General features: G+C 29.1%; 1 protein-coding gene across 1 annotated transcript in view; it reads right to left on the bottom strand.

Annotated features, from left to right (window-relative positions):
• The window catches only part of LOC123298740 (cell adhesion molecule 2-like), a 300,624-nt gene that overhangs the window by 209,037 nt on the left and 69,930 nt on the right, over positions 1-21,657 (bottom strand). The window contains exon 4 of the mRNA XM_044880834.1: positions 2,308-2,597. Within this exon, the coding sequence (XP_044736769.1) occupies positions 2,308-2,597 (290 nt within the window). The remainder of the gene's footprint in view (positions 1-2,307; positions 2,598-21,657) is intronic.

Here is a 21,657-nt window from a genome sequence, read left to right as displayed (position 1 = left end):
GTTAACTGGGCTCACGTTAGAGATGTAAGTGTTGTTTTCAAACTTTCAAATTATTCATCAAACTGTACATGCTACATTTTGTTCGAGGAACAAAATGGCCACTTATTGTCATATATTGACAATATATTGATGAGTACCTCTATTCATCTTTCGTAAATTAAAGATGATTGGATGGTAGTTTAATATTAATAAATTGGGCCAGATAATAAATAATGCTTGCCTAAAACCTTTTGTAAGGTAAAAATACTTTGTCAAGGACGAAAATAGTATTTTTTGTTTCCATTTTTGTATGGCGAACAGCAGGTATAAAAATTGTTTGTATTAGTATAAAAGAAGATCAATTTGATCCTGAGTAGACTTTACAGTGAAGAAATTCAAGTATCATTTTACTTACATTAGGAAAAGATGTGGAATATTGAAGTAATTAATAGTATTTCATCCTAAAAGACGAGCAGATAATAATTAAGAAAGATTTTTTCCTTCTTATATCCTTTTTATAGGTTCCGGAAGAACATATTTCAGAATCAATTTTGAGATTAAATATTATTATATTCAAACATCATCGCGGATCAAGCATATACCAACTAATGTAAATACTATGTCTACATTTATTATGTTAGTAATAAATCTATGTAAAAAATTTCAGATTCGACTTTTAAACAAGATAATTTCCTAACATCATATAGAATCATAGACATATATAGACTGAAGAAGTGGGCGTGCTTTGTCCAGACTCGATAAAAAGAGAACGATGCTCTAACGTACGTTTTGTTTCTTTTTAGTTGCGTTTGAGCATTAACAGTCTTGGATAAGTGCTTACTGTAAGTTGATAAGTGCGCCAGTAAGTCATGCCTAAAAAAAGAGACAAAATGTACGTCAGAAAATCGTTCTCGTTTTACCGAGTCTGGAATCCCACTTAAACGATCGTCCATTACTAGTGTGGTCTATTCTTATATGACTATGTATAAAATTTTCAAACAGCTTGGTTTTTCAAAACTGTTATACTTGTTACAGTTTTTTCTGGTCTTAAAAAAGAATGCTTTCGGAAAAAAAAAAAAAATTAGTTTCAAAGACGAACACCTTAAGCAGTTAGGTTCAGTTAAAATAGTAATTTTATCAGAAAACAAGTAAAAACCAATAATTGACTGAGTTCATTGTTGAAATACCATGTATAAAGTGTTTATTACGCAATCGTTTATTTTTACGTCATGTTAGTAAAGAAAGATAGCCACTCTTATACAAAAAGTAATATCTTTTTTTTCACGTCCTCAGTGCATATGGTATATGCTATAAACAAACAAACATACCCGTATAAAAACTAAATGTTCAAACCTTATTTTTGCCCTGACGGGTAAACAGTGTTTTTGTTGTTACGAAAAAATGTTTCAAACCAAAAATGTTAATTTTATTATAAAGAACATTTTTTTACATTTAAGCTTTAGTTCCATCTTTAACGGTTTACAAGATAACTTCTACGGACCCAAACCCCAAATAACGTATGTTGTCATTTACGAATTCTATGTCACTTTTTACGTCCTTAGCACGTTATAAAAATTTCAGCTGGATATCTCTTTTCGTTTTCAAGTTATCGTAGCAACAGATGGACAGACAAACAGGCAATTAAGCGTTACACTTGGGACTAAACTCAGTATACCTAGATATATTTCATATATACATGGTATAATAAACTATATTGTAGCAACTTTTATTGTTCAAACTTATGAAAATTATATTTGTCGATAATAAAGCAACACTCGGGTTGGGTTATGCAACATAATATGTACTTCTATATATTATAAATGCAAAAGTATGCATGTTTGTTTGTTTGTTTGTTACGCTTTCACGTTAAAACTAGCGAATGGTTTTTAATGAAACTGTACAGCAATATAGCTCATACTTCAGAATAACACATGAGATATAATTTAGAAAAGATATATTATTAAAAAAAAAAAAAAATTTAATTAATTTAATTTGACATTACCATAAATTATAGATTTCTGTAAAACTAGTCATTTGACATTACCATAAATTACACTTTTTTGTAAAAATAGTCAATATAAAATATTTCACGGCCATCTTTTCTGATATACTCAATGTATAACTACGATTGTTATACATTTAAAAAGAATAGAAAACCATACATATATTTTATCTGTGAAAAACAACCCTTGCCATTATTTCGAGTGTGTATAGAAAGGGGAAAAGCGACTGCAATCTTTATCAATCTTTACCCTGCGAAGCGGGTGGGTATCACTCTAGTATAATAATATATGTATTATATAATAGTAAGTATATTAAATAAATCACCTATGACAGTTAAATTGACTAAAGTGGTGAGCGTTGGTGATTTCATAAAATGAACGGTACATTTGTAGATGCCTTCATCTTCTTGCCGTACATTATCAATGATATGTTGAAATTGTAAAGGTCGTGTATCCTCAACGCGTAAGTATGCTCTATCACCAAGTCTCATTTCTCTGCTCAATGATGTTCCAAATGGGATGATACTGTTACTGTTACTGCTGATGCCACTACTACCAACACTTCCACTGCCGCCAGCAATATTCCCTTGAAATTGTCCACTACGCAAATCGAATCTGTAACATACAAAAAAAGAAACCATTATTCATCACATAACGTACAAAATATAATATTTAACATTATTGAGTATATTATAGGCAATATAATAATTATGAATCATTGGTAATATCATTATTTTATGGCCAATAATATTTGTAAATCATATAAATTTATAGAACTTTTATTTTTATGTACTAAAAACAACGTTATACGCTAATAAAGTAGGACACCATCTCGTGTTTTATTTTGTGGTTTTGGTTTCTCTCTAATTCATAAGCATATCCAGGAAAACGGTAAAATTCCAATTCTGGATTATTTCTGAATGTGTTTTTACAATAGACACTTCCAGTAAATTTTTCGATGTACCAAAAACACGTCGAATCGTTAAAAGTGTTTTGCAATAAACATACTCGCTTAAAAAAATTGTGACATTAAAACACTTCAGAATCGTGCGCTCTGATACATGACGTCATCTGTTATGACAATTCATAGTATGCCAAGGAGTTTATATAACTAGAGAACGCCAAGGCCCAAAATTTGCGATATGAAAAACTGCCAGTGATTTCCCTTTGTGTCCTTGTCTAATCTATATGTCATTAGCTACATATTGTTTACATTATTGCTATTAAGTAAATAGTTAAAAAACGATATATCGAATACTATTTATTTCATTAAAAGTTATTTAAACAAGTGAAAACAAACAATTGACTGAGTTAATTGTTGAAATACCATGAATACGCAGTGTTGAGGACGCAATCGTATGTTTTTTGACGAAATGAAAGTAAATAAAGATATCCACTCATAGATAGCCACCCATAATACATATACATTCCCATATAATACATATAAAATTTAAACATAATTTGCGCCCTCGTAAGTAAGCATTCAGTGATGTTTACAAAAAAATGTTTCAAACAAAAGTTGTTTATTTTTGTACATGAAACATTTCTTAAACTTTTGTTCTATCTCTAACGATTTACAAGATGGGTCCTACTCACCAGAGACCCAATTGACCTTGATGTTCCTCATTTCCGAACTCGACCTCACTTTTTACGTCCTTAGCAAGCTATCAATTAAATATTTTCAGGGCGCATTATCTCTTTTCGTTTTTGAGTTATCGTGATGACAGACGGACAGATAGACAGATGGAAATGAACAAATGAAATGATTTTATAAACACCTATAGCAAAATTTTGTTAGTAGCATCAATATTTTTAAGCGTTACAAACTTGGGACTAAACTTAATATACCTTAATATATTTCATATATATATTTTATGGTATACAAATAGAAACGTCAAAAGAAACTTTATTTACATAACAAACACAATATAAACATTTTCATTTTTAATAAAATTAACTAAAAGTTTTATAGAGTTTAATCATTATTTAAATTTGAGTGCACTTTCATCTACCAATATTTCAATTACACTATTTCTGAAAAAAAAAATTGTGTACTTAGTATGAACTGCGGCCACATATTGGAGAATATGCAAATCTGCATATTAAACTTTTTTTCATTTTTCAGAAAAAATAATACAAAACTGTATATAACCTCTTTGTACAAAACAAATATAATAGCAAACACAAAATCTCCATGCATCATATTGTGGCATATGACTATGACAGAGACGCAGGAGAAATAGTGAGTTCTCCTGCGTTATAGTGATAAGTATTCGAAGAACAACACTGTGTATATAGGATATGTCCACATCTAACTCAGTCAATTTTTTTGGTATTTGGGAAAACAACAGAGCTTTATCACTGATTGGTCGACGGTTCTTTAGATTATACCAACTTTTCAATAGATTTGATAGAAATAGCAATATAATATCTAAACGAATTTATTATTTATCCAAGCTCCGCATACGACATTATCATAACTGTTTATTAATTATGTCGATGATGTTATTACGAAAGTTTCATTTTCTAACAAAATAATTGACATATCTAATGTAAATAGATTATTCCAGTTCAATCTGAATCATAATTTACATAAATACCATTATTGTATAATTTCAATATGATTGTACCAATACAACAGCATCTGTATCGATCCTATAAACTATTTAATACATTTAATAAAATTATATTCAACAAATGCAATATACTAGTTGATAGAGATAGCTCCAGCTTTGGTTTCGCAAATTTACAAATTTTGTACGGTGTATGCTATACTGTACAAAATTTGTAAATTTACTATCTGTTTTGAAAAAAAGAATTCATTGGACCTTGTAAAGAGTTGACCCATAAAATTTTGATGCTGTACTAGGCACGTGTAATTTTTTTTGAAATGCAAGTCTTAAACAAAATGAACCATCTTAAATTTAACGAATGTTGTAATGGCTAAGACGTAGTCGTAAAACTTATCATGAACAACTTGTTTTCTAAAAGAGAAGAATATATTGGCCAACTATGAAATTTACCAATTTGATATTATTTTAATATTTTCTTTCAGAAGATACTATGTCAGTTTCCTCAAGATCCTTGCACTTTGAAGCAAAAAAATAAAATTTTATTTTATTTACTTCTTTATGATCTCTAACAGTTTTATTCTATTGCACCTATGTTTTACCAACAAAGCATGACAACATTGCTCTTCAAAATCGTTCTTATCCATTAAAAAATTTATTGAGAATTGGTAGTTTATTTTAAACAATACGAGATTCTATAAAAAAAATATAGTAATTGTTATTTCAATTGGTGCAAACTCGCATGAAACATTAATGTTATGTACTACATCGTAATGAAAATCTACCCACACAGTTAAATCTACTTTTAGTCTTATACAGAGTTCGTTATATTTTCAAGGTAAATATTTTTGAAACCGTTTTGGAAAGTTATTCTATGAAAATTGCCTATTATACAAAATTTGTCGTACAAAGTGTTTGATAATTTAATATCTTCTTTCACCTTGGTAGCTCAGTTGGTTGAGGCGTTACCAATTCCGTCCGCAGTATACTCAGGGTAGCGGGTTCGATTTCCGCTGTCGCAACAAAAATTAATTTAATTAATAGTTGTGATGGGCTGGTGTAGTGCATGGTATATGCATGAAGGAGGTGCACTCAGCCTTGAAATTGAGGAGCTGATAAATGAAATTATCAGCGGAAAGGTGGTAAAACACATATATGGTATTACAATGGGCTCTACAGCCTAAGTGTGACAGCCAATATAACCTAACCTAACCTAATATCTTCTTTGAAATGGTAATATTTTTGCTAATTTCCAACAATTTAAACCATATGAGCTTCACGTGTTGTAGAATCGGTATAGAATAAAAATTTATGACAATTATGCACTTTATGATATATGAATATGTTCTTAGATGTTAGGCCATTTAACGCATGCGTGTGATAATAGACCTTTTTGAAAAATGTAAACTTGAGTTGAGACATACAAATTTAAAGGTGAACAGTATAAATGTTTCATTAAATGATAAACAACTTTTATTTAAATCAATTTTTTGTACAATAGAGAATTTATACACAATTCCAGTAAACAGAATGATTTTTTAAAAAGTATTCAATGAAATTTATTCTAAAATAATGGCACTAAAAAAAGTATTTCTAGTCTGACTTACCAAACATCTAAAGTAGTATTGAATTACTCATTTCAAAAATTATTTTACTTTTAATCATAAAACCAACTCTCTGTAAATACTAAAGAGTTTTATTTGCAAAGATATGTGTTTGGTTTAAAAAAATTGGTTGTGTTTGCCACACGATCTCTATATACAAATTGTAACGACAAATTAGACTATTACAAATGCAATTTGGAAGTTTTACTATTTACAAAATATTGAGATTGAACTAAAGTCATTGGCTAATACTTTTATGCTTATATTTCAAATTTTATATCTTTTATTTTTATATTAAAAAAACCTGACTCTTAAGAATGTACGAACGCCAGAGCCATTTCGGATAAAAGGCTTGATTTTTTTATATGAATTTGGACTAACTCTAAAACAATTCCGAAAATTTTAGGAAGGGGAAGGCGTTGTAACCTTCGATGCAATAGAATTACTTGCATTTTCATCAACTCAGAATTTCACATAGACGCAATTGTTAACTAAAAAGAACATAATGTTAAAGTTATTTCCTCTTTTTGGATAAAAAAAACAAAGATAACCGGTGCCAATTTTAATTTCATACAAAGGTATTTTGTACTCGAGCTTCATTTTTTAAGGCCATGGAAAAAAATGGAAAAAAGTGGCAAAATTATTATTACCCCTTCGATTCTTGGCGCAAATCGTTTAGGAATGATAATATATTCTAAGTTACATTTTCAACAATTTGAAATCGTAAACTTTATAATGAACTGTACATGGTAGGAATTGCTTGACGTTTACTACAATCCTGGATATGGAATAGAGACAGATGATATAGTATCTATGTTAGCATAAGTGATATTATAATCTTGTATAGGGCTATCCACCAGAAGTATTGTTAATGTTTCTATTGCTAATATTGCTATACGCTCAATACAGTGTACAGTATGGCATCCACATCTATACGAAATAGCGTTCACACCGAAACTGACATAGTGGTAAATTTTTTTCCATCATATGAGATCCGGATCGAATAGTTTCCGTAGAGATTCAGGTAATTGTATTGGAACTAAATTCTGTGCCGATGAGTGCATATATCTTTGCTTGTACACAGATGTAATATACTTATTTCGAGTTCGTATTCTAGGACATCGTTGTGTATGTTAGATAAACTAACAAACTAACAGTCTTCACACGTACATATCAACTATATCGTCCAGATAAAGGATAGAATATTTATTGAGTTTCTATACATTGACAACCGTAAATTGGAAATACATTGAAAAACTACAATGGTATATATTTTGATATCAATAATTTATTGATTGTTTAAAATGTTTTCTTTTCCTTTTATTGTTTTGATTTGCTTTATAACGTGTTGTCTGGATGATTGTACTTATCGAGAAGTATGCGGCTCTTGCAATAATCGTGCGCATTGTTATAAATGTGCCTACATATCATAGTTACTTGGGAGGAGAATTTGATCCCACCCATGTGAGCTATGGTCTAATATCTTAGAATTTAAATTTGTATTTGTAAAATGCTTCACTTTTTCAGGAGCCAAAAAGATTGATATCTTATGATAAAAAATTAATTCTAGAGCCAAAACCAAATTCAAAACCTCAAAAAGACTGTAGTAAATGAAGTAGTTGAAATATTCAAGATTATTTTATGTCATATGGAACTTTTTATTAAAAAGGTAAAGTTTCCATTGTTTTATTTCGACAACGGGATAAAAAATTAAAAAACGCAAAAACATGGATCGACTTATAAAGGATCGCCTTCATTTCCAAACAGTAGTTTACTTTTTTTTTTAATGGAGCTACACTGTTTTTGCAAAAAGCAATTTTTAATTGAAAAATTTTTTTCTAGACTCCAAGTTTTAATACCTGATATCAGTAAAATTTACAACACAACATTTTTTGATAAAAAATAAGGTCAATATAGTTTTTAGCCTTAAAGTTGTATAATCCAGCTGCGAAAATTAAAGTGGAGGAAACATTTTTTTGAATCATAAATTGCTTTTTTTACTCTCGAGCAAGAATCTGTTGCAAAAAGTATGTAGTTTCATAAAACATGTGAAGTGTAAAAAGTCCTCGACACTCGTCTTAGATTTTCTTAAATCATGGCTTAGAACTCTATCCTTCAAATCACCTTTGACAAAAAAATGTAATTCAAATCGGTTCACTCGCTTAAGAGCTACGATGCTACAGACAAATAGACTTACATAGCGGTCAAACTTATAACACCTCTCTTTTTGCGCAGGGGGTTTAAACTACAAAGCTGACTCCTGTTTGATCATGAAAATGACCCTGAATAAAAAACTAAAGTAAATTTTGAGATTTTTGAATGAGTCCATGAGAACATTTTCAGGGACACGGCAGTGCCCCCACCAAATCGAGCGCGAAGCAAACACTGCCGTAAAATACTTTACTGGAACCATTTCGCCACATTTTCAGGTCCCTATTTGAGAATCTCTGGATAAGACCACAACGCAGAAATTTTCGTCATCCAGTAAGCTATAATCACATACTTAAAATCCAAAATTTCAAGTCTGTAGGTCATTTACTTCCGAAGCTAAGCGAAAGCAAAGTTTCACATTTATGACACTCACTTACTCATGATCATCAGAATAGAACTAGTAACATCGAGACTTGGCTAGTTTTTTACAGAATGTTTTTGGTGGGATTAAAACTTAACACATTATATTTCGGTAGACAATTGGCCACAAAGTATGTTCTAAAATATTTGTAGTAACCTGCTATATAAGTGCTAAAACCCTTCATAATTCTTCATTTATTCCATTTACAATATTGTCTAGAATATAATAGAATATTAGACATCAGAACTTGTATACAATCAAAAGACACTAAAGATGAACGTTAAAGAACTAAGGAGTATGGAAGGCAACTACATGGTGATAAATCAGTTCTATACATAGGACATAGGTGTCTGTATCTATAGAATGAAAATCTTCTAAACTAACTAATTCCCACAGTATTTGCTTTGCTCGTTACTTGTGCTTGCTTCTACAATGTTTCATCTCGCATCTCGTGTAATATATAAAATCAGAATATATATCCAATTTTGATATGAAAACATTATTATATATCATTTCATTTTGAGACAATCATGTTTGTAAGTCATTTAAAGAGGCAGTAACAGCAGCAATAATAGTACTATCATAGTATGCTATCGTTCCTCTTATATATGCACACGTACAGGGTGTGCCAATTGGCATTGACTTTCTGTATGTATGTAGCATTTATTCTAGCGTAAAAAATTACATTATCTATCTTAGTGAGACGAATACGGCTTTAATGCACATGATTATTTAATGCCTTTTCTAGAAAATGAAAATATTAATGAGTGAATTTTGTAGACAACCTTCTCCTGAACAACAAACTTTGTTGTGATTGGTTATGATAATTTGCACTTTTTAGATTAAAAACAAATTTTTCAAATAATTGTCTTTAAGTTTTATTTCTGTTTCCAGGGTAATAATATACTAACGTCAAAAAATTTTCTAAGACCATGGTATTTATTTAGTTATATTTATTATAAATAAATTTTGTATAAATTAATTTAATTGCTTGAGAATGAACGAAAGTTCGAAAAATTTTGAGATAAAATAAAAAAACTTTTAGTCATACACTAATAACACTAATAATAAAATTATTTTTTAATAATTTAATTATTTATTGTAATAAATATATGAATGCATGTTTTTATTTCCTGAGAATCTAAAGATAATTCTTAAGTCAAACAAGTAGATTGTGGTAGTAAATTTCTGTCTAAATAACTTTGTCGTCTTTACGGATAAAAAAAGCAAGAAAAAAAAACAATGTTATTAGGAATTTCCGCTTGTCTTGTTTTTTGACATACAAATAAAATTAAATGTAGATCACAACGTCAGTACTAAATTGTAAATAAAAAATAATTTAAAAGTTTTATAATTCATATATTCAAATACATATAGTTTTATAAACAACGGTTTCATCATTTCCTTAAGGTCTTGACTCAAATAGCCAAATTATAATTATTGTAATATAAGACTTGTATCCTTTAGGCTTTTCACTAAATTAGGTACAAAAGACGAAAATATACGCCTGTTGTTTCCAAAAAAAAAAAAAAAATTGAAAGTTTTGTTTTGAAAGATTCTGTATTCGTACGTATAATGTATACCTTTTGTTATCTTTATAGTTAATTTGTTATAATGAATAGAAGTTTTCTTAGAATGTTTAGTTTGTAAGAATGCTTGTGCTTGTGTTAAGACATTTTCTATTTCCATCATTCACAGTTTTATATATATTATATAAAATGCTAACATTAATTGTTTTTCTAGTAACAAACTACATTGGTGTAAACTATAAAGTATGTAATTGCAGAGAAAGAATCTAGACAAACAATTTATTTTATACAAATTTTTTACCCGACTGACAAGAAGTGGCTTTCAACCGTTAAGATATCTTTATCTTAAAAAGCCAAGTATCCTTAGAAGTATTTGAAAAAGTTAATTAAAAAAAATTAACCAACTTCATCGAGTAGGGTTTCAAAATAAAGGAAATTAAAAAGGGATTACAAAAATTTACTTAAGTTATATCTTTTTAATTTAATTACGTATAAACAAGTCAAGTAGTAGCGATTTCAACTTTCGGCGCTCATTTTGGTGAAGATTTGGTCCGTTGTGGATTTAAATGCGCCTGACTGTTGTCGCTATGTAAACTATTGGATTTGTTTCTTTGTTTTTAGACCTTATTTATCGCAGTCGGTTTTTTTTCTTCTTTCGTTCATTCTTTTAAAATGCGTAGACGTCTGGTTTGTGCTACTTTGCTCACATTTGAAAATGTAAATCTGCTGATTAAAGTGTCATATTACAATATTTTGAAATTGTTTTGGATTAAGTTCAATGCCATTAGAATCAGAAAAGAATTAGCTATTCTTTAATTTAAAGATGTCGGTGTGGTGAAAATTTTGCCGAGCTAGTTATATATTTCTTTATACAGACTATCCAGGTTCTGCCCTGGACACAAAATGTTAGGGTACGATAATCAATTTTCAGCTTCGCGTTCAAAAATTATAGTGTTCAAGCTCTCAAATGAGATGAATATGATCCCCGATTAAATCAATTTACCCGGGAAAACAGTTGTTTCAAATACGGCAAATGTTTGAAATTTTGAAAAATGGACGCTGTTTGTTATGGCAAGTTTTATATAAGAAACGAACGCGAATGCAAGAAGCTATGAAACTAAATATTATATCAAATCGAATTTTTCACAACAAAATAAATTTATAAACAAGGTGTGGTTGGTTTTATTAAATTCATCGTGTCTACTTACACGCTATAATTTAAATATGTGCACATATTATTTACCCGTAATATGCTTGTTGCTATTGGAACTTTTGAATAAACCAATATAGTTTTTAACCTCCGTCCTAAAATGATCTAAAAATCGGCTCAGGTTGGAAAGGCTTTAATAAAAAATCTAATTTAATGGATAGTGTTCTTAGATATGTTTCAAGTTCGAGTTTGGAGTTCCGTACCCTTAAAATTTGTCGGGGGTTTTTAAATATTGTTTTCACTTGTTATGTTATACACGAATGGAGAAGTCCCTTATATTAATTTTACTTCGAAATCTGTAAAATTTTAAAATACACGATTCTTCTTTGGCAAAATACAAACAAATATACTCAAAAGTTTCTAGAGGATTCAGCCACATCAAAAATGGTATGTACTAGAAAATGTACTAGAAAAGTATTATCTAGCTTTTGAATAATTTTTATTCATTTCACGTCAATAAACTCGCAAAGTGAATTTCCACGTTGCTGACATTACGTCTATCTTTATTTTAACGTTGTGAATATCACAGTAAAAAGATAATAGTGAGTGCAAAGATAAAAGTGAGTAGGGTTTATGGTAACTAAAACGAGATAGAGTAAAAAATAATCAAGAGTAAAATAGAGACTTTCTGTCATGAGAGTCTTTTTCGCTAATATATGAGGTATCTCATACATTCAGGGAAAAACGAAGAAAAATTTCAAAAAGTTTTTTGTTTTTTTGTTTTTCGATAAGAAGGGAACTTGATAAATCGATCGTAATTGGTTGGATTGTTGAAAATAATGCATAATAACTTCCCAAAAATTTACAAAATAGGTCTTTTTTTATAACATCGATCCTACAAAACAAACCTGCGTACCGATGTCAGCTCATTTGAACCAAAGAGGATTGCTGGGCATGCCAGACGTGAATTGAAGATGTAGATCATCGAACGAAAAAAAAAATCATTTTTAATTTGTTTAATCTAGATTTTTTTTTGTGCGTAAGCATGTGAACAAACATTGTCATATCATAAATAAAAAAGCCGGTAAATAAATATTATATTTTTATAATAAAAATATTACATTTAAACGTCATGAAAACATCTATCATATCATCAATAAACGTGTATTATTGAGGATTTTATTTAATTTTATATTTCGATAGAAAAAACACGTTTGGCATTTTCTTTCCTCAATGCGTAAGTAACTGTCAATCAGAATAATAATAACTTGTGTTTATTTTAAAAACTCAGAATTTCATCTTATTTTTGTTGAGTAAATTATAATTATTATATCCTAGACAGCAACAAAATTTTGGGCTCCGTAAGAAAATTATTTTTTAAGCGAATTTTTGAAAAAAAGTCAGACGATGTGTTTTTAACCGACTTCAAATAAAAAAGGAGTTATCAATTCGACTGTATTTTTTTTAATGTGTGTTACCCCAGAACTTTCGATTGGGAAACCGATTTTGATGATTCTTTATCAATTTGAAAGCTGGTGCTTTCCGTGTGGTCCCATTTCATTTTGACAACGGCACCCATTAAAAAGAATATAAAAGTCTTAAATTTGCAATAAGTATACACGACAATAGGACGAATAACTCAATATCACGCCAACTGATTTCGATGATTCTTTATTTAGTGACAAATTATTTAATGTACTTCAGATTCACTAAAAATCGCAAAGTAAAAAGAACTTTAAACAAAAAGAAAACCGACTTGAAAAAAAAACTTTACCAAAACAAATTAATATGCATGAAAAAGTAAAAAAATAATGATAATATAATGTAGATAAAATTATTGTTATTTTTGGAGTCGGTGTCAGACAAGCTAATGTAGCAAACTGTTCTGTCAGAGTTGTTTCCTTGGCTGACACCGACTCCAAAAATAACAATTATTTTAACTACATTATATTATCGTTATTTTTTACTTTTTATTGCATATTAATTTGTTTTGGAAAAGTTTTTCTTTTGAAGTCCGTTTTTTTTTTGTTAAAAGGTTTTTTATTTAGAAATATAAAATAAACTTTAATATTATAAGAAAACTAATTTTGGATTTTATAAGCAAAATGACGGAGGAGCAGAATTGTATTGTGCTCTAGCTTTTATAAATGTAAATAATAAAGGATATACATTAAATTTAGTCCAAACGTTAGAAATATTAATCAAAGACAGGCACGACAGCCAGACACAAAACACACAACAAAATAAGAGAAAATACATTAGAAAAGTCATTTAGTTACTTATTCATTTAATTCTTCAAAAGCTTACAATTTAAAGAAAATATAATTAATTTATGATGGTAATGTGACCATCATTTTTAATGATGCTACCTACACTAAAATTATGAATTTAATTTTCTTAGAATTTCACACATCGGTATAAAATATGCTTTTATAATTTAATCTCTGTATATTATAAATTCGAAAGTAAGCATGTTTGTATGTTTGTTTCTTTGTTATGCTTTCACGCTAAATCTAGCGAATGGTTTTTACTGAAACTGTACAGCAATATAGCTCATACTTCAAAATAACATGTGAGATATTATTCAAAAAGATATATTAATAAAAAAATTAAAAATTAACTTAATTTGACAGTACCATAAATTACAGATTTCTGTAAAAGTTGTCATTTCACATTACCATAAATTACAGGTTTCTGTAAAAACAGTCAATATAAAATATTTCACGGCCATCTTTTCTGATATATTCAATGATTAATTACCTCAATTATACATTTAAAAAAATAGAAAACCATACATATATTTTACCTGTGTAAAACAATCCTTACCATTATTTTCGAGCTGTGTAGAAAGGAGATAAGCGAGAGCAATCTTTACCAATCTTTAATTTAAACCCAGCAAAGCGGGTGGGTATCACTCTAGTAATTTACATTATAATAATAAATACTCTATCTTTTTCAATGCAATTAAATACAAAAGATACAGTGATATAATACTCAAACATAATTTTATCATCAAATTTTTGAGTATGAACAACATAAGAATAAAAATAATTTTAAACCATACAATTTGAGTTAATGGTAATTTCATTCATGTTTTCTTTCCACTCTTTATATGTTTTTCTTGTTCTTTATATTTTATGTATAAATTTCATTTTAAAGTACCTACTTTTACTATTTTATCAATTCTCCATTTACGCGATGTCTTGTCATAACATCCTACAGTCGTCTTCAATATATCGCAATCTATTTGAGTCCACAGTCAAAAGGTTTGTGAAAATTAAACAACTTCAATCACTCAAAATTCAATACTTAGCTAGTGCGTTGAAGAATTTTAGATAAATTGCACTTAAAGCTTTTTTTAACATTCTTAATTTTTGAAGGACCATTCTTGATACAAAACAGCGCACGCAATATACATTTGATTTATGCGAAACAGATGTGTGGGTAACGAGGGGGGGGGGGGGTAGTCAGCAGAGCCACGTAGACTTGGACTTGAAAATTATTTTGTTGGATAAGTATGTGTTTAAGACAAAACAGTTAAATTGATGAAATTTTTTAACATTTTTTCCCTTAAATGATCTGTAATTCTTTTTATGCCACCTTTAAGTCTAAAAGCAGAGTATATCCATACAAATAGATAAAACTACCTCTTAAATCGTCTTTCTGCCCATGGAATATCCTTTATTAACTAGGAAAAATCTGAATCATCAAATAAAACATTCAAATAAAACTTTAAATAAATTAAAACTGTATTGAAGTCTGACAATACAGACTTAATCGCATTAAAGATCACAACGCTAAGTTTGAGTCGATTTTGAACATTGTTTAACAAAGATTAAAATTGAAGTACGGTCTCCTTTCAAAAATGTTAAAATAACACTGTTTATTGACGCCATTATTAAAAATATGAAATTCTATTTACCACTAAAGCTTATAAAATGCTTGAACGTGTAAAAAAAAAGAATATAGCGTGTAAACAGGAACAATCATTTAAACTTTACAACTAAGCATAGATATCACATTTTGTTTATAATAAAATTTAATAATTTAAATAAAATATTCGACGAAATATTTGTATTTCACAAGCTTCTACACTGGCTTTGAACTGTATAAATAAAAAGATTGATATTTCTATTTTTGTAATAAATAATAAAAAAAAAAAAAATAAATAAAGATATTTAAAATACGTTTTTATTTTATAACCATTTAATACTTTTGTATTCATTTATTCTTGTTTGTGTTTTCAATGATAAAACTTTGTTTTAGTATGAAAACTTCATTTGTACATTTATTAGTCAAATAAAATATTATTTTGACGAGAAATAAGTGGGCTACCTACCCCATTCTTACTTTACGCGTATTCCATTCAAATTTAATTTATGAAACGTAAGAAAATGTGAAATAATTTATAATTGGCTTTTAATAAGTGCTTCTTGAATTAACCCGTTGAAAAATCAACAGTTTCAAGTTTTTGTTAGGCATGTTTGTTGCTTTCGTTGTGACAAAGTTTCGATACATTTCAACATTATAATATTAGTTTTGCTTTTCTGCATTTTTCCTGGCGTCATTGTCAATAACGACAATGTTGGCACGACTCAAGTACACATCTTATCCCAATATGCGGTAATTATAATAAAAATACCATTTTTCTCATTGAATTTATTTATTTCAAGGAAGAATTTATCGATGTTTGTTCAATAGTTTTAAAGATCATTAACTCATTTCTATTTAAAATAATGATTGAATTGAATGTTTATTTATTTATTTTCAGTCGTTTTTTTAACACCGAGGTCATTAACAACTACTATTTACAAAACGTTTAATAAGAAAGCTTATATTATACTGAAAAATTGGTAAAATTGCATCAGAATTTTTTTTCTAATTACGATAATAACAAAGTATGCCCATAATTATGACCTACTTCTACTTCTCGTCTCAAATATAATTAAATATGTATATGTTGTTGTTTATCGTACACATCAATCATATTTTATAAAATATAAATTATTACTCTGACCCAACAAATAATCTTCACAACAATATCATTATCATACGTATATATAAAATTTCTCCAAAGTTTATCCTCTGTCCGACAAAATATATGTTAAAATTTATGTAATTTAGAAAATTGAAAACCAATATTGAATAGAAATGTGGCGTCTGTTCCTCAGTTTTACGTCACAGAAAAAGCTATTCGCCAGATTATTGGTATAAAAATTGGTCTTACCGATGGACTTTCCTTGTGCTACTTAAATGAAACTATTTTATCGATGTTATGGAACTTCAATGCATTCATACCTCCATTACTAGTATTGTGTATGTTAAATGCCAAATTAACTACCTCCGAAAAATTTTGTTTAGCTAGATCAAGTAAAATCTCCGTTATATCATCCATTATTTGCTGAGGCAGAGCCATAACAAACGATACCTTAACACCTCACCAATATAAATTCATACTATGGTTTATTGAATGGAGATACATTGGCAAATGAATAATATTCGTTATTGACATAATGTCATATCTTTTATGAATAATTGATAGCTCATTTAAGTAAATTAATTTTTTAGAACAATCACAATAGAAATTTTTTTATAGTACATAAAAGTTTTTAATTTATCTACACCTCAAAACTTAAAAATTCAAACCCATATTGAATCTGCCAAGTTCTGCAGTGGAACCGCGGCTAGGCATCGTTAATTTACCAACCCTTGGTTAATCACCCCTTAATAAGACAGGGGTTAATGTAAATAAATCAAGTCTTGATTTAGCAGCCTTGGCCCAGGGTTTGAACAGGTCTAATAAATAGAGCTTTAGTTTGCTAACCCTTGCCCTTTCTTTATGTAAAGCTACTAGGTCAAGGACTTGCCTGCCGGCCCTTGCACGATGCTGGGTTGCCATTGTTTTGTCAAGCCTTGGCATTCCTGTCATTGCCAAATCCTTGCTGTAATTATAAGAGAGTCCATAATTATAGCTCGAATTTATGAAAAGTTCGACAATGTGAGACAAGACAGTGTTGATGACTCAATTTTTTGTTTTTTTATGTCATGTAAATAAAGAAGGATATCCACTCTTAGATAATCACACATATGTAACTGATATTCCCTTAAAACATACTAAAAAATTTGCACCTAATTTGCGCTCTCACGGGTAAACAGTGATGTTTACGAACAAATGTTTCAAACAAAAGTTGTTTATTTTTTTATAAGAAACTTTTTTTACATTTAAACTTTTGTTCTATCTCTAACAGTTTACAAGATGGGTCCTACGGACCTAAGACCCAATTGACTTATGTTGCTCATTTACGAAATAAACCTTACATTTTACGTCCTAAGCACGCTATCAAAAATTTAACTTGATATCTTTTTTCGTTTTTGAGTTATTGTGTTGACAGACAGGCAGACAGACGGACATCCAACCGAAAACGGGATAATTAGTTGATTTTATGAACGAATGTACCAAAATTTTGTTGTTAACATCAATATTCTCAAGCGTTACAGTCTTGGGACCAAACTTAATATACTTTGATATATTTCATATACATGTTATACAAGAAAAACAACACTTTGTATTTAACTTTTCATTATTTGCATTTTAGCATCTTCATTTTTAGGCGAGTTTACTATGGTTCTACCTTTACAGTTTACCGAAACAAATAAATTATTATTATTATTACAAGAAAAATGATACCCTTACAAATCCGAAATTAATGTTTTTTGCTGAAAACCAGACTTGTGTACTAGAAACTAAGCTTGGGTTAGTATGCGATCATGTTGAAACGATGTTGTCAGTAGATTGTGATACAAAATAAAGCTAGTCTTGTTATCCAAACTTGTCACAAGGCTCAAAAATTTCTAGCCAGACTTGAACCAATATTGGCTTGGTTATTATTTCCTTTGTGAGATGTAATAAAAGCCTCGAATGTTCTAGATTGATTTTAGAACGGGTTTCAACTAGTAATTTTAGTATAATCATATTAAATAAGTTATATAACTAAAATATAACCAAATAATCATTAATGACCATTTGTTGTCAATCCATATTAATAATAAGTATAACCTGACAGTAACAATGACACATTTTCCACCTCGTAAGTATAGTAGATAGCTATATAATATGTATTCGTCGTCGACGTTGTCCTCAGTAAGTTTTAGTATACATGTAGTAATAGTAGTAATTTATCATCTGATATATATTCTATGTGTAAGTTATATTGTAGTAAACCTTACATACATATCATCATATAATGGTAACCATATGCATTTGATAGGTTTGTGCTATGGTAGATGACAAATCTATTTTCGTACACATACGAAATATTTCGTTTTCAAAATATACTAATATCCATCCTAGGGATCTACCATGTAATGTAATGTACTGAGTTATTCAATTAGATATTCATCAATGTTCGATCATATTATATCAGTTTGGGAAAAAGAAAATGTAAGATTCATTAAATAATTTTTATAAGATGGTTAACGTCGCCATGAGTTCATATTATTTTTACCGAAAAGTAATATAAGCTATAATAACTAATCAAGTTATCATATTGGTTTATATCTCGAAACTATAACTTTTATTTGAAGTACCCAGTCAAACACTTGCTATAATATAAAGATTATTTCAACTTAATCGTTATTAATAGTTGCAGTTAAAGGTAAGAGATGGTTACAGTATGTCACAAAATTAATTTGCTACTTGTTAATGAGTAAACATGAACAAAAATACAAAATTAAAAAAATTTTTAGCAAAAAGAAAACCGACTTCAAAAGGAAAACTTTTCCAAAACAAATTTATATACACTAAAAAGTAAAAAACTAACGATAATATAATGTAGTTAAAATTATTGTTATTTTTGGAGTCGGTGTCAGCCAAGCTAATGTAGCAAACTGTTCTGTCGGCTGACACCGACTCCAAAAATAACAATAATTTTAACTACATTATTATTCTTTTTTACTTTTAGGTGCATAGTTATTTGTTTTGGAAAAGTTTTTCTTTTGAAGTCGGTTTTCTTTTTGTAAAAAGTTTTTTTTTATTTTGCGATTTTTAGTAAAAAACGAATCATCGAAGTCGGTTGGCGTGATATTTAGTTATTCGCCCCCTTGTCGTGCATACTTAATGCAAATTTAAGACTTTTATGGTTTTCTCATGGATGCCGTTGTCAGAACTAGACCAAAATTGGACCACACGGAAAGACCAAAAAAAATACCGTCAAATTGATAACCTCCTCCTTTTTGTTTGAAGTCGGTTAAAAAGTTGTGTCCTTTGATGATGTTTTAGAAATTTCAAAACTCATAATTAATAAATTTGGTGGTGGGAGCGCAAATAAATACGTATGACATAGAAACAGTATATATTCACTATAATTTAATTGCGTTTCCACCATTTATGTTTAAAACACAATTGAAGATTTTTAAGATAAATAATTCAAGCTCAAGCAAACTAAACTAACTGGAATAAGAAAAGAAGTTAGATAAAAAGTCAAATGCAGCATGCAATCGATGGCTTTAATCATTTCTTTTCAAATTATCAATGTGAATGTCCGCATTCAACTCATACATAGAGTTGAGAATCCACCTGGTTGCGGATAATCTCTATTGCTATTGATTATAAATAGAAGTATTTTATTACAAATGAATAACACAATACACATACAATTATATATAATTATATGCAGTTCTAAATGAAATAAAACAAATCGCTTAAAACAAATGGCATTGAGATAGCTACTACCAACTCTATTCATGTTTATACTTGGGATAATGTGTAGTGCCCCTAGTATAATTTACTTTGAAACACTCTATAATTTTTCAATAGACATTGCCATCTATGAGTCAACAACAACATGTAGACAAAGTTTCCTCACTAGCAGGCGCTTTGGGTGGATGGTTTCAAAAATTTTAGCCCGAACAGGGAAAAAAAAAGTTTTTTTTACTCGTGTGATTGGAATTCACGGCTTCACTTCGACCAAGTAGAAAATGTTCCAACTTAACATAATATCTTTGCTTCTTTTATATATACTGATATTAAATTCACTAAAGTTTGAAATACTCTCCAATAACAGAATTATGCATCTTACAGACGTTATATTTAAACAAATGGTTGGTAATAAAGTTTCATATGAATGTTTTAAAAAAATTATTGGAAAAAAACTTTTAACAAAAAGAAAAACGACTTCAAAAGAAAAACTTTTCCAAAACAAATTAATATGCACTAAAAAGTAGAAAAAAAAAACGATAATATAGGTATTATAGTTAAAATTATAGTTATTTTTGGAGTCGGTGTCAGCTAAGGAAACAACTCTGGCAGAACAGTTTGCTACATTAGTTTGGATGACACCGACGCCAAAAATAACAATAATTTTAATTACATTACATTATCGTTTTTTTTTTTTACTTTTTAGTGCATATTAATTTGTTTTGGAAAAGTTTCTCTTTTGAAGTCTGTTTTCTTTATGTTTTCTTAATTTTTTTATTTTGTAATTTTTTAGTGAATCTGGAATACACTAACTAGTTTGTCACTAAAAAAAGAATCATCGAAATAGGTTGGCGTCATATTGAGTTATGCGTCCTCTTGTCGTGCATACTTAATGCAAAAAGACTTTTATGGTTTTCTCATGGATGCCGTTGTCAGAACTGGACCAAAATAAAATGGGTAGCTTTTAAATAGATAAAAATCATCCCAGTCGAAAGTTTTGAAGTAACACACATAAAAAAATACAGTCGAATTGATAGCCTCCTCCTTTTTTGTTTGAAGTCGGTTAAAAAGCGGCGGAAAGCGCGAGGAAAAAACTTCATCTCATATTTTTTATTTTCTAGAGGAAATGATGCGAGAACTTTTTTAATAATCGACTTTTTCGAAGAAAATTTAATTTACAATAACTTTTAGCGTACTACTTTTTCGTTAAAACTGCTAGGGAACGAGATATGGCGGACAAACTGGACGCACTCTTAAATTAAAGATGGTGGTACATTTCCTCAATGGTGGCATCCCGTATTTTTGAAGTTCAGTTAGTCATCTGACTCAATTTATTTTTATTATATTTCTATTCATTATTTTGTTTGGATTAAGAAAACAATGTCCTTATGGAACACTTAAATTGTATATTTTGATCGCAGGTACTACAATGTACCTTATGTATATATGCAAGTACATATGTCTATATATGTTTGTTTGTATTCTTATGTTATTTGATCATACAATATTGACATTAGTGTATTTGTTATGTTCCCTGTATTGTGTTAATAATAGT

Source organism: Chrysoperla carnea, chromosome 4, assembly GCF_905475395.1.
Source record: "Chrysoperla carnea chromosome 4, inChrCarn1.1, whole genome shotgun sequence".
Taxonomy (NCBI): domain Eukaryota; kingdom Metazoa; phylum Arthropoda; class Insecta; order Neuroptera; family Chrysopidae; genus Chrysoperla; species Chrysoperla carnea.
Note: the sequence above shows the minus strand (reverse complement) of the source record. Positions and strands in the feature narration are given on the sequence as shown.